General features: G+C 45.7%; 1 protein-coding gene across 1 annotated transcript in view; it reads right to left on the reverse strand.

Annotated features, from left to right (window-relative positions):
* GABRR1 (gamma-aminobutyric acid type A receptor subunit rho1) overlaps window positions 1-12,531 on the reverse strand; it is a 32,752-nt gene extending 20,221 nt beyond the window's left edge. Inside the window, exons 1-2 of the mRNA XM_047761010.1 lie at window positions 12,260-12,531; window positions 11,992-12,139 (exon numbers count right to left, since the gene is read on the reverse strand). Of these exons, the coding sequence (XP_047616966.1) occupies window positions 11,992-12,113 (122 nt within the window). The 5' untranslated portion in view covers window positions 12,114-12,139; window positions 12,260-12,531. The remainder of the gene's footprint in view (window positions 1-11,991; window positions 12,140-12,259) is intronic.
* Between the last annotated feature and the right edge of the window lie 485 nt (window positions 12,532-13,016).

The following is a 13,016-nucleotide window of genomic DNA, read 5'->3' on the forward strand; positions in this document are numbered from 1 at the left end:
CCTAAATGTTCTCCCCCACTGAAACTGATGTCACTCTTAACCTGAATCTACCATGAAGCTGTCAGTACGGAGAGGGACATGTTGCCCCGTGGAGTGTACTTGGGCATCCTTGCCCTGGAGCTTAGGGATTCAGCCAAATGGGTACTGGCAGGAGATGAGAGACAGGGGTTATTCCCTGCTTTCCCTGCTTTGATGCCAAGGACTAGCAATGTCTGTGTAGCTCTGGGATTACAGATAATCACAGTATTTTCAATTAAGCTCCCATAACACAATTTCCCCTTCAGGCTTACAGGTGGTCATGGCTTCTGGCTGTTCGTAATGCCGGGCGGCATCAGCCTGGCTGGCTGCTTCCCTGAACCCTGCCCACAGCTCTGCAAACAGTCCCTTTATTCAGTTACTGGTTAAGCCCTTTTGAGTATAAGGCTGTTTTCTGCCAGGACGCGACTGATGCACATCAGGGCTGAGGTGTAGGGATTATGTCAACGGGGGCAGAGTGGATCTGGGATCAAGGTGAGCTCTACAGGAGCAGGTCTCTGGAGTGGGGGAGGGCTAAGGCAGGAGGGAGGGCTGCCCTTTGGGCTACAGGCCATCATGACAAATGGTCAACAAGGGCAAGGCAAAGCTGGAGGCCACTGAGGGCACAGTCCTTTTCATCTTCAGCATCTTGTGCAGAGCTGGGCCCCTGCAGGATCTCAGCACATGTTTGTGGACAAAGAAAGGAATCAGCCCCTTAAATGGGGGCCAGAAAAGAGAGGCAGGAAGGACCCAAAGAGAAGGTAGGAAGGAAAATCACATTCGGCCCTGATCTTAATTGTGGCTTGTGGCCAGCCTGAAATAGAATTGAGCACAGAAAAAGGTTTGTCAAATTCTGAGATGTCACTGCCTTTGCCGTCATGAAGCTTAGATTCTAGCTCAAAAAAGACTGATAAATAGGATGCCTAAAGCCTTTTTATTGTTGTTTGACTTTTTCTTTTTTTTGTCTTTTTGCTATTTCTTTGGGCCGCTCCCGTGGCATATGGAGGTTCCCAGGCTAGGGGTCAAATCAGAGCTGTAGTCTCTGGCCTACGCCAGAGCCACAGCAATGCGAGATCCGAGCCACGTCTGCGACCTACACCACAGCTCACGGCAACGCCAGATCGTTAACCCACTGATCAAGGGCAGGGACCGAACCCGCAACCTCATGGTTCCTAGTCAGGTTCGTTAACCACTGCGCCACGACGGGAACTCCTGTTTGATATTTTTAAATAATGTTTTAATACCCATGTTAAAATTTTGGAAAATAGGAGTTCCCGTTGTGGCACAGTGGTTAACGAACCTGACTAGGAACCATGAGGTTGCGGGTTCAGTCCCTGTCCTTGCTCAGTGGGTTAACGATCCGGCATTGCCGTGAGCTGTGGTGTAGGTTGCAGACGTGGCTCGGATCCCACGTTGCTGTGGCTCTGGCGTAGGCCGGCGGCTACAGCTCTGATTGGACCCCTAGCCTGGGAACCTCCATATGCCACGGGATCGGCCCAAGAAATAGCAAAAAGACAGAAAAAAAAATTTGGAAAATAGATTTAAGCATAAAGGAAAGGATGAAAATCACTAATAATCTGTGCCATCCTGACTATATCCTCACAGTCCTGAGAGAGAATCACTGTGACTTGCTTTTTTTTTTTTTTTGTCTTTTTGCCATTTCTTTGGACCACTTCCTCGGCATATGGTAGTTCCCAGGCTAGGGGTCTAATCAGAGCTATAGCCACCGGCCTACACCAGAGCCACAGCAACGCGGGGTCTGAGCCGCATCTGCAACCTACACCACAGCTCACAGCAACACCGGATCCTTAACCCACTGAGCAAGGCCAGGGATCAAACCCGCAACCTCATGATTCCTAGTCAGATTCGTTAACCACTGAGCCATGACGGGAACTCCCCACTGTAACTTGCTTTTAATTCAAGTTACAATACAGCATGAAATATTTTTCATGTCATCAGCATCTTTTTGCCAGCTGAGGTGTGATTTTTTTGTGTGTGTGTATCCTTTTATTTTAGGGCTGCACCCATGGCATATGGAGATTCCCAGGCTAGGAGTTGAATTGGAGCCACAGCCTCTGGCCTATACCACAGCCACAGCAATGCCAGATCTGAGCCTTGTCTGACACAGCAACACCAGATCCCAGCCTCATCTGCAACCTACACCACAGCTCATGGCAACACTGGATCCCTAACCCCCTGAGAGAGGCCAGGGATTGAACCCAAATCCTCATGGAAACTAGTTGGATTCGTTAACCACTGAGCCATGATGGGAACTCCTGAGGTGTGATTATTAACTTTGAAATGAAGTGTGACATGCAGCAAATACTAGGGATAACTAACACTGCTTGAGTACTTACTCTCTGCCAGTTACCATGCTAACTATATTACATGTATTAACTTGGGTTGGTCCTCATAACAGCCCCGTGAAATAGGCCTTACCGTTGCCCCCATTTTATACACAAAGAAACTAATACACAGAGGGTTCGAATAACTTGTAAAAGTGTTGGAGCCAAGACTTAAATCCAGAGGATCTGGCTCCAAGTCTTGGAGGCAAAGGTGGCCACAGTGTCTTCTTGGAAGATCTGGCTCCCCTTGCGTGGAATTTGGGTTAGATGTGGAAGGTCTGAGATTATTTTTCCCCTCACACAGAAGCCAACATGGACCTTGCACAAAACTGGTGCCCATCACTTATTAAAATTTTTTTTTTAAGGGGGCGAGGCACCTGCGGCATACGGAAGTTCCCAGGCTAGGGGTTGAATGGGAGCTACAGTTGCTGGCCTATACCACAGCCACAGCAATACTAGATTTGAGTCACATCTGCAACCTACACCACAGCTCATGGCAATGCTGGATCCTTAACCCACTGGGCAAGGCCAGGGATTGAACTCGAATCTTCATGGATACTAATCGGATTCATTAGTGCTGAGCCATGATGGGAACTCCAGGTGGGCATTTTTTAACATTTGTTTTTATTCTATCCTCTTGGAGAGAATGAAAACTTCTGACCTACGGTACTTCTTGATAGTCTCTTATTTTTTTTATTTTTTTGTCTTTTCAGAGCCACACCTGCAGCATATGGAGGTTCCCAGGCTAGGGATCTAATCGGAGCTATAGCCGCCGACCTACATCACAGCTCTCGGCAACAAGGGATCCTTAACCCACTGAGCAAGGCCAGGGATTGAACCCACAACCTCATGGTTCCTAGTCGGATTCGTTTCCGCTGCACCACAATGGGAACTCTGATATTCTCTTATTTAGTTCCTAATCAGTTTGTACGTGAACAATGTTTTCTCAGGACATCTCTCAGAGGTTAGACAGAGCAGAGATGGGGGCCTGTGAAGAGCAAGGGGTCTGCCAGAAAGCTCGTTCAGCTAATAGCAGAGCCCCTGATAAGTTACACATCACTTTGCTGATTATTTCATCTCTGAAAAAGAACTTAATTTTGATAAGGAAGCAAGAACTAGTTAATGAACCATATGACCCAGCAATTCTACTCCTGAGTATATAGCCGTAGCCAAAATAACCCAGAAACACTAATTTGAAAAGAGACATGTACCTCAGTGTTCATAGCAGCATTATTTACAATAGCCAAGATATGGAAGCGTCCATCAACAGACAAAGACGATGTGGTCTATATATACAATGGAATAGTACTCAGCCATAAAAAGGGGGAATTTTGCCTTTTGCAACAACACGGATGGATTTGGAGGATATTATGCAAAGTGAAATAAGTCAGAGAAAGACCAACACTGTATGCTATTACTTATATGTGGAATCTGAAAAGTAAAACAAACTAGTAACTCTAACAAAAAAGAAACAGATTCACAACTGTAGAGGACAAACTAGTGGTTACCAGTGGGGAGAGGAAAGTGGGGGAGGAGCAAAATAAGGGTAGGGGATTAAGAAGTACAAACTATTATGTATCAAATAAGCTACAAGGATATGTTGTACAATACAGGGACTATAACCAATATTTTATAATAACTATAAATGGCGTATAAATTTTTAAATTATGAATCACTGTATGGTACACCTATAACATATAATATTGTAGTCAACTATTCTTCAATAAAATAATTTTTCAAAAACTATAAAATTTGGTTGTGATGGTTATTATACAACTATAAATATAATACAATTCATTGAGTAATAAAAAAAAAAGAAAGAACTAGCTAACGAAATGCTCTTGCTTTCATGGCCTGTGTTATAGCCAAAGAGAGAAATCCTGCATGTGGTCTAAATCACCTGGATGTCACCCTTGACTCCTCCCTGGTTCACACCCTCATTCAGGGCCTTGGAGAGCAGTTAGGCATGTCCAGCTCTGACTCCATTGCTTGCATGTGTATCTGCTCATCAAGGTGCCCTTCTGGATAGGCCAGCAGGGGCCCTGCCCACCCCAGGCAGTCAGCCCATCCTGGTTGAACCTCCTCCTCACCCTCTCCCCAAGTCCTGGCCTTTCTGTTCCCACTCCCTCTGCACCACCCTCTCTCACACGGGAGCCAACAGGCTTCTTCATCCTCTAGCCTCACCCCACTCCAATCCTACCATCACACCAACCCCATGGCATGGAGATCACAATCATGCCACTTCCCCTCTTAAAACCCTTCACCCTCAAAGTAAACTCAATGGAACTTGGGCGCATAAGGCCCACAATAAGCCTCCTGCCCACCTTCCCAGCCTCAGCTCCCATTCGGCCCCCTCCCTCCCCCAGGCCTTTGCTCTTGCTGTCCCAGATGTCTTCCCCCTATTCTTGCATTCCCAGATCAATATCACCTCCTCCGGGAAGAATTCCTGGGCTTCCTTCCTTCCCTCAGAAGGTGGTGCTTCTCTTCTTCACAGGCCTTCATTAGAATGCATGGCAGGGAGCTTTTCGAGCATCCCACCCACTTTCCTCTGTGCTCCACGCTGGAGAGACTCTATCTTATATGTCTCTGTAGGCCCAGCTCCTAACAGTGTGCAGAGCTCAGATTTTACAAAGATATGCACGAAATATGGAAAGAGAAGGGCAAACCCACAGATGTATTCCAAAAAGTTGAATGGGGCCATGAGAAATGCCAGGAGGCCAAGGTCTAAATAAGGTGAGACTCAAGAAAGGTGCGAATAACAAGTAGAATTTTTTTTTTTTAATGTCTTTTTAGGGCCACACCCTCAGCATATGGAAGTTGAATCAGAGGCCAGGGGTTGAATCAGAGCTACAGCTGCCAGCCCACACCACAGCCACAGAAATGCAGGATCTGAGCTGCATCTGCAACCCACACCAAAGCTCATGGCAACGCCAGATCCTTAAGCCACTAAGTGAGGCCAGGGATCAAACCCAAGTCTTCATGGATACTAGTCAGGTTCATTACCGCTGAGCCACAATAGGAACTCTGCGGAATTCTTTAAAGTTGTATTCTGAGCCAGGAGAGTCAATAGAAGGAATTATGCTGCTTGGAGAAGATGAGGCAATGTTGACAAACAATTATAATAAGGTGATGATTCTGCTAGCAGAATCCAATTTTGTTTTGATATTCTTCCATCAAAGCCGATGGTCTTCAAATTGGAAACAGAAGAGTGAAAAGAATTAGTTGCTGCCCAGTGCGGTCAAAACGACAGCCTGAGATATTCTTACTCAGTGTTTCCCAGGCTTGATCAAACATTGGGTTCACCTGAAGTGTTTAAAGGCCCCCAGGCCACGCACCAGACCAAGGGTGGGACCCAGTCATCAAGAGCTTTCAGACCTTCTCAGCCAACATAGAGAACCACTGTTCTAACTTTTTAAGAAAACTCAAGTTTACAGACACAGCTGAATGACAGCTCAAGAAACTGAAGGATTCTGCTATAAAGAAAATCTGGGAAATAGGAGAGAAGCCAGAAGATGGGGGATGAGAAGGAGGCTTTCTCTTTTTTTTCTTCTTTTTAGGGCCGCATCTGCAGCATAAGGAAGTTCCCAGGCTAGGAGTTGAATCAGAGCTACAGCTGCCAGGCTATGCTGCAGCCACAGCAATGTGGGATCTGAGCTATGCCTGTGACCTACACCACTGCTCATGGCAATACCGGATCCCTGACCCACTGAGCCAGGCCAGAGATTGAACCTGCATCCTCATGGATACTAGTTGGGTTCTTAGCCCCCTAAGCTACAATGGGAACTCTGGAAGGAGGCTTTCTTGATATTCACAAAGAAGAAAAAAGAATATCATGGAAACTACTGAGGTTAAGCTCCAGGTTGATTCCTGGCCATGTTCTAGAACTTTGATTACAAAGACAACTTTGGAACATTACTGGATCCCATCATGTAAATAGAGTGTGAGTTTAGTGTGAGTTCAGATAGAGAAAGACACCCTAAAGTGGTCTCCTGTCCCTGGGTGGGACCTCCGTGTTGGCAGATGAAGGGATATGGTGTCACTGTCCTCAGAGCAGACAAGGCCTCCAGGGCTCCAGGTGGATGAGGGTCTGCAAAGGCATTTTTTTTGTCTTTTTTTTTTTTTGCCTTTTCTAGGGCCACTCCCGCAGCATATGGAGGTTCCCAGGCTAGGGGTCTAATCAGAGCTGTAGCCGCCGGCCTACGCCAGAGCCACAGCAAAGTGGGATCCGAGCCGCGTCTGCAACCTACACCACAGCTCACGGCAATGCCGGATCCTTAACCCACTGAGCAAGGTCAGGGATTGAACCCGTAACTTCATGGTTCCTAGTCAGATTCGTTAAACACTGAGCCACGACGGGAACTCCTGCACAGGCATTTCTGATCTGTGCCATTCCTGGGATGGCATAAGTGAGGCTCAGGATCTTTATGGGTTTATGAGCTTTACATTAGTCAAAGCACTTTCACATACATAGGCCCACTCAGTCTTTACAGTAACTCTGAGATGGTAGACATAATCGACTGCACTCTGCAGAAGGAACAGACTTGAGGATGTCCAGCAACTTGTCCAAGGTCATGCAGGGAGGATGCGGCAGTGCTAAGTCCCAAAGCCAGGCCCTCTTAGTGTTTGAGTCTGACTACCTGCTCTTGTCCCTCTGTCTTGGGTGCTTTGGTGATAGATTCTCTGGGTGGCCTGTTCATGTCCAAACCAAAACTTCAATGGAAATCACCATGGACCTACACCCAGGGCTCCATCTTACCCTATGGGAACATGAATTCAGGGCTGTGACAGGAAGCAGGGTTAGGGGTTAGAAGTGGGCACTGAGGGGGTGTTTTCTATAGGTGGCCAGGGCACACTTCACTGAGAAGGTAACAACCAAGCAGAAGCTGAGGGAGATGAGAGAATGACCTGCTGATGCTCCATGCAGAGGCACAGCAAGGACAAAGGCCATGAGGTGGGACTCGCTTAGTGTGGCCAAGTTGATTGAACAGCAGAAGGGAGATGGGACAGGAGCCCCGCCCAGACCAGCTGCACTCGCTGAGCTGAACACGGACTAGACCCTGGGTTTTCCACACCAAGTGATGCTGCTGTGATGTTTGCATACCCTGCTCTTCTGCACATGTTTTTGAGGCAATGACCTGCTGCAGCACAAGGACCCTGGAAGTCAGGGAGCCAACACACTGCCGGAGCCCTGGCTTTTTTGACCAATGAGAGAACACAGCATGTTCCTTCTCTCTCCAAGTGCTATGAAATAAGGGGTTGGGCCACAGGGAAGCTTTGAGACCTTTCAAATCTATTCCAGAAGCATCATCTCTAAGATGGTAGAAGGACTTTACAGATCTAGTCCTACTGGCAGGTGGCCATATGGAAAGGGTCAGTCCACTGACAGAGTCCCACAAATGTGGTTTTGGTTTCCACATAGACCCACCAGTTTGGAGTGTGCATGAATGAATGTGTGTGTGTATTTAACTTTTATTTATTTAATGTATTGTCATTGTAATGTTATTTACATTGCATTCTTTTTTTTTTCTTAGGGCCGAACCTGTGGCATATGGAAGTTCCCAGGCTAGGGGTCCAATTGGAGCTACAGCCTATGCCACAGCCACAGCAACACAGGATCTGAGCCATGTCTGTGACCTACACCACAGATCACAGTAATGCCAGATCCTTAACCCACTGAGCAAGGCCAGGGATCGAACCCGCTTCCTCATGGATACTAGGTAACTGGATCCTCTCCTTAAATGTTGCTCTTCCCAAGGCTCTGTCCTTTGTCCTGATCTGATTTCATGTTACACACTGTCTTTGGGTCACCACACCCACCACCATCTAGAAGGACTCTATTTATTTATTTATTTTTACTCATTTATTTTTTTGTCTTTTGTCTTTTTAGGGCCACACCCATGGCATACGGAGGTTCCAGGCTAGGGGGTCTAATCAGAGCTGCAGCTGCCGGCCACAGCAATGCAAGATCCAAGCCGTGTCTGCAACCTACACCACAGCTCATGGCAATGCTGGATCCTTAACCCACTGAGTGAGGCCAGGGATCAAACCTGCAACTTCATGGTTCCTAGTCAGATTCACTTCCACTGCGCCACGACAGGAACTCTGGTTTTTTTGTTTGTTTGACTCTCTTTAAATCTACATCTCCAGGCCCCAGTTCTCTGCTGAGCTGCAGACTAGAGGTCTTCCTGTCAACTGGACAACCATCTCTTGGTATCATGTGGGCACATCTAGGTCATGTGCTCATACTGAACTCATCACCTTCCCCCGCTCCCCCGAACCTACTTCTGCTCCTGCTTTCCCTTCCCTGGCACCACCCTCTACCCAGTACTACAATCCAAATATCTGCTGGACTATCACCCAGTCTAATTCTGACAGTGCTCTCTCCTTCAAGCTCTCATCCATCTTCCCCATCCCTGTCCATCCCACCAACATTATCCTAGTTCAGGCTCTCGCCATCTCCCATCTAATCTACAGCAGAGATGCTAGCTTACTTTCTGTCTTCCTCTGAAGCCAAACTGTCATCCATTCTGCACATCCTTCTGCCAAATTGTCACCAGTGCCATTTCTCCAAAATGGAAATTGGCTGGAACTATTCAGATTCTCTTTACCATCAGAGTAAATCTGAATTCTCTAGGATGACAAAGCAATATGATAACAGTGCTTTGCTTCTGGTAGAATCAGTTTCCCCTCTTAGAGCCTGAGCCAGCATTTGCCCAGGGGCCTGTGGTATAGACAGTCTGTATCTTCATTCCTTCAGAGAGGAGGGTGAGGCCATCAATATTGATTCATTCTAGAAACATTGCCCAATGCCCAGGTGTTCTGATCTTTACCCAGCATGTTTTGTGAAGGTAGGTCTCCCGGGATGTGCCTCCCAAGGAGATCTTGGGAAAAAACATAAATTATAGGCCAGGGCAGAGACTAGAGCAAGGCAAGAGAGACAGAAAATTCACTCTCGGGTCAGGCAAGGGTCTCCTTAAATTTTACATCCCAGGCACCTCACTGGCCTCACCTCCATTTGTGTATATATTTACCTTGCTTCCCGTTATTAGTATGAATCATGAAAAGAGCCTGGATACAAATTACCAGCAGTTAATGGATTTAGAGTCTGGCTGAAAGTGAGTGAGCCCTTTAAAAATTTAGGCTACATAAAAATAAAAACATGGCTGAGTTCACCAATCTAGAAAGCAATTCTGCCAGTTGTAATGGGGCTTTAAATGTTCCTGGGTCATTTGACCCAGGAGGCTTCCAGGAGTCTCTCCTAATTAAATAATCATGTATGCAGACAACTATCCTTATATACAAAGATAGTCATAGAGAATATTTACAATAACAAACAGAAAGCAACTAAATGCCCATAAATAGAGGAAGATGCTTAAATGGTGGTAATTACACATTATTACGCATTGCAGTGCAACCATTTGAATGATAATTCTATAGACTTCAAATAAGTAAATATGCAGACAAAATCATATGAAATGCAATAAGGTTACAAAACTATATGCATAGAATAATCCCAGGCTGGTTAATATTCAATATAAGCTTAGGGGGGAAAAAAAGACTGGAGGAAATACACAAAAATGTTACCGAGATTATTTCTAGGTTTGAGAATTATGAGTGATTTTTGTGTGTTGAAAAAAATTTATTCCTACAGCTTTTAAAATAATGGTCATAAAAGTTTTTCATAGTAAAAATGAAAATTCTTTTAAGCAATTTTTATTTATTTTTATTTTTATTTTTTTTTTGCTATTTCTTGGGCCGCTCCCGCGGCATATGGAGGTTCCCAGGCTAGGGGTCAAATCGGAGCTGTAGCCACCGGCCTACGCCAGAGCCACAGCAACTCGGGATCCGAGCCTCGTCTGCAACCTACACCACAGCTCACGGCAACGCCGGATCATTAACCCACTGAGCAAGGCCAGGGATCAAACCCGCAACCTCATGGTTCCTAGTGGGATTTGTTAACCACTGCGCCACGACGGGAACTCCCCTTTTAAGCAATTTTTAAAAGAACATTTTTGGAGTTCCCATCATGGCTCAGTGGTAACAAACCCAACTAGTATCCATGAGGACACCTTGCTTAGTGGGTTGAGGATCCACTGTTGCCGTGAGCTGTAGTGTAGGTCACAGACACGGCTTGGATCTGGTGTTGCTGTGTGGCTGTGGTGTAGGCCACCAGCTACAGCTCCAATTAGACCCCAGCCTGGGAATTTCCATGTGCTGTGGGTGTGGTCCTTAAAAAAAAAAGAAAGCAAGAAAAGAAAAGAAAGAAAGAAAATATTTCACTCTCCTTTCAATCTTTGGACATCTCTTTATCATTAGTATTTACTACTAGGCTGCCCCTCTAACTTTGGCTGGGAAGAGAGGCTGAGAAGTGTTTGGTGACAACCAATAGGATTTGTTGCTGTTGTCTTTAATCCTTGCAAGCACATTTGGTTCGAATCATTGCTATGGCTGTACTGCTCTACAAATTCCACAGTTTACCCAGAAACTTCTGACTCTTGACAGTAACAGGACACATGGCTTGTGCATAGCTATCTCTTTCTGTGCCATGGTTCACCACAACCACTGGAGAGTTCAGCTCCCAGCTTTGTGATGTTGCTAAAACAGCTTGAAACAAGGGCTATGAGTTGCAGCCCACTGTTCCTGGAGCCTATGTGAGTGGAACTCTCTCAAACCCAGAGTGGGGATAGACTCTCAGCCCTCCCACTAGCCCCAAACTCCAGAAAGCTGGATTTCCTTTCACGTTAATTGATATTTAGGACCTCTCTTCATATTTCATCCAGAGATAAAGAAAGCTGAATCTCAATTTGGACCTCAGACTGATAAAGAACCAAGAATCAAGAATACTCTTGCTGCCTCCATCTCTTCATCAGTAAAAAGAGAGAGCTGGATTAGATGGGCTCCAAAGGTCCTATTTTATTGATGCATGTCAGGCAAGCAAGTGTGCGGGCGTGCATTCCCATTACCAGCGCTGTCACAGAGCCACCTAGGAGGCTGAGGCTGCAGGGATGGTCTGGCTCTGTCTAAGCATGGGCTGGGACAGCCAGGAAGGCAGGTACTGCACTGGCAACCAGCAGCAATGGGTCCATAGGCAGGTCCATCCCTGCACGCTCCCCGTTTACCAATGGGAATGATCTAAGCATGTTCCTAGCCATACAGCTTGAAGAAAACTGTTTTGTTCACTTTCAGATGATTTTAAAAGGGACCCACAAATCTAGCAGAAATAATTAGAACTCACAGAATCATACTCACTAACTAGAGGGCCTATTGGTTATTTGAGAATTCCTAAATTTGTTCCCACCTAGGATGCAAACATCCAATAATTGCCCTTTTTAAAAAATGTGCATTTACTCTTTTTCCCCAATCTATCTTTCACCCAGGACAATTCATAAGAGATTTAAGAATAGGCAATGACAGCACTGTATCAAACCTAGCATTGTATCTAGCATCATTTAAAAAGAAAACATAACCCTAGCCTCCTCATAGGAAGGGGGGGAAGCAGGAGAACAAAGGGAAAAGGAGGGGAAAGGCATCCACAGGAAACACCATATACTGGAAACGATTCTAGAACAAAACCAGAAGCTTGATTTATGCACCCTCATCCCTCAAATCCTCTGTCCCAAAAGTCACTCACCTGCCTTTCTTCGACATTTCCGGCACCTCTCTTTTTTGCCAGTGCACTCTGCTTTCAGTAGCCAAAACCCATCCCCACCACAAAAGGAAAACGCCAGCTTTCATATTCTGGACAGCCAACATGGGTTTCCAAATCCAAACCGTCCTCTCTAGAAACAGCAAAAAAAGGAAAAGGATGTTCTTTTTCTCTCTTAGGACATTATTGGTCTGTTCATTATTAGAAAGATGTTTGCTCATGCCAAAAAAAAAAAAAAAAAAAAACAACCCACAGTCTGTAATCTGGAGAGCAGGAGAAAGCAATTTCCACTAAACCTATAAATCCTCCTACGTCAGATGTCAGGGATTTTCTGAACTGAGGTTGAAGTCCTGTGTCTCTGTCGGACAATTATTTTGGTTGGTCTAAATGAGTCCATCGTTGGATGTCGTGATTGCATGAGTAAAGGTCTGTCTTTTCTGGTCTAACGAATAGAAGGACGTAAAAAGGAACCAAAGCAGTTTCCAAAAGGAGAAATGCCTGAGGTGCTGCACTGCTTCTTGTGCCATGAAAATAAGCTCCTCCTTGGATCTATTTTTAGCTTCTAGCCTTTGTTACTTGCTTTAGCTGAGGGCTGGATTTGGACAGCTCTCTGCCCCCACTCCTTCCTGTGGTTGAATCTGTAGAAGTTGGGGCTCTGGACCTGGGCAGCTTGTTTGACTGAAGTTGGGAGGGTTGGGGTGGGGGGAAAGGAGTCTTTTTTTGGTCTTTGTTTGCATGGTCTGAATGAAAAACTCCTGTCATTTGTACGCTTCATATTGTGGACCTCATCAGACTTCCATGTTTGGAAAATATCAGTAATATATTAACAACAGCAATTAAGTCTGCGTTGTCTATTGTTAAAAACAAGACCGCTGGCCCCAAACACAGCTGCTTATGCTAAGCTCCACTTCACCAAAACAAGATAACTTCATTAGCTTCAGCTCTCCCAGAAAAGGAATCTTATACTATCAATCGGGTGTCACTTGATGAGCACTGGTTCTGCAATCAGC

This window comes from Phacochoerus africanus, chromosome 2 (assembly GCF_016906955.1).
Source record: "Phacochoerus africanus isolate WHEZ1 chromosome 2, ROS_Pafr_v1, whole genome shotgun sequence".
NCBI classification, from domain to species: domain Eukaryota; kingdom Metazoa; phylum Chordata; class Mammalia; order Artiodactyla; family Suidae; genus Phacochoerus; species Phacochoerus africanus.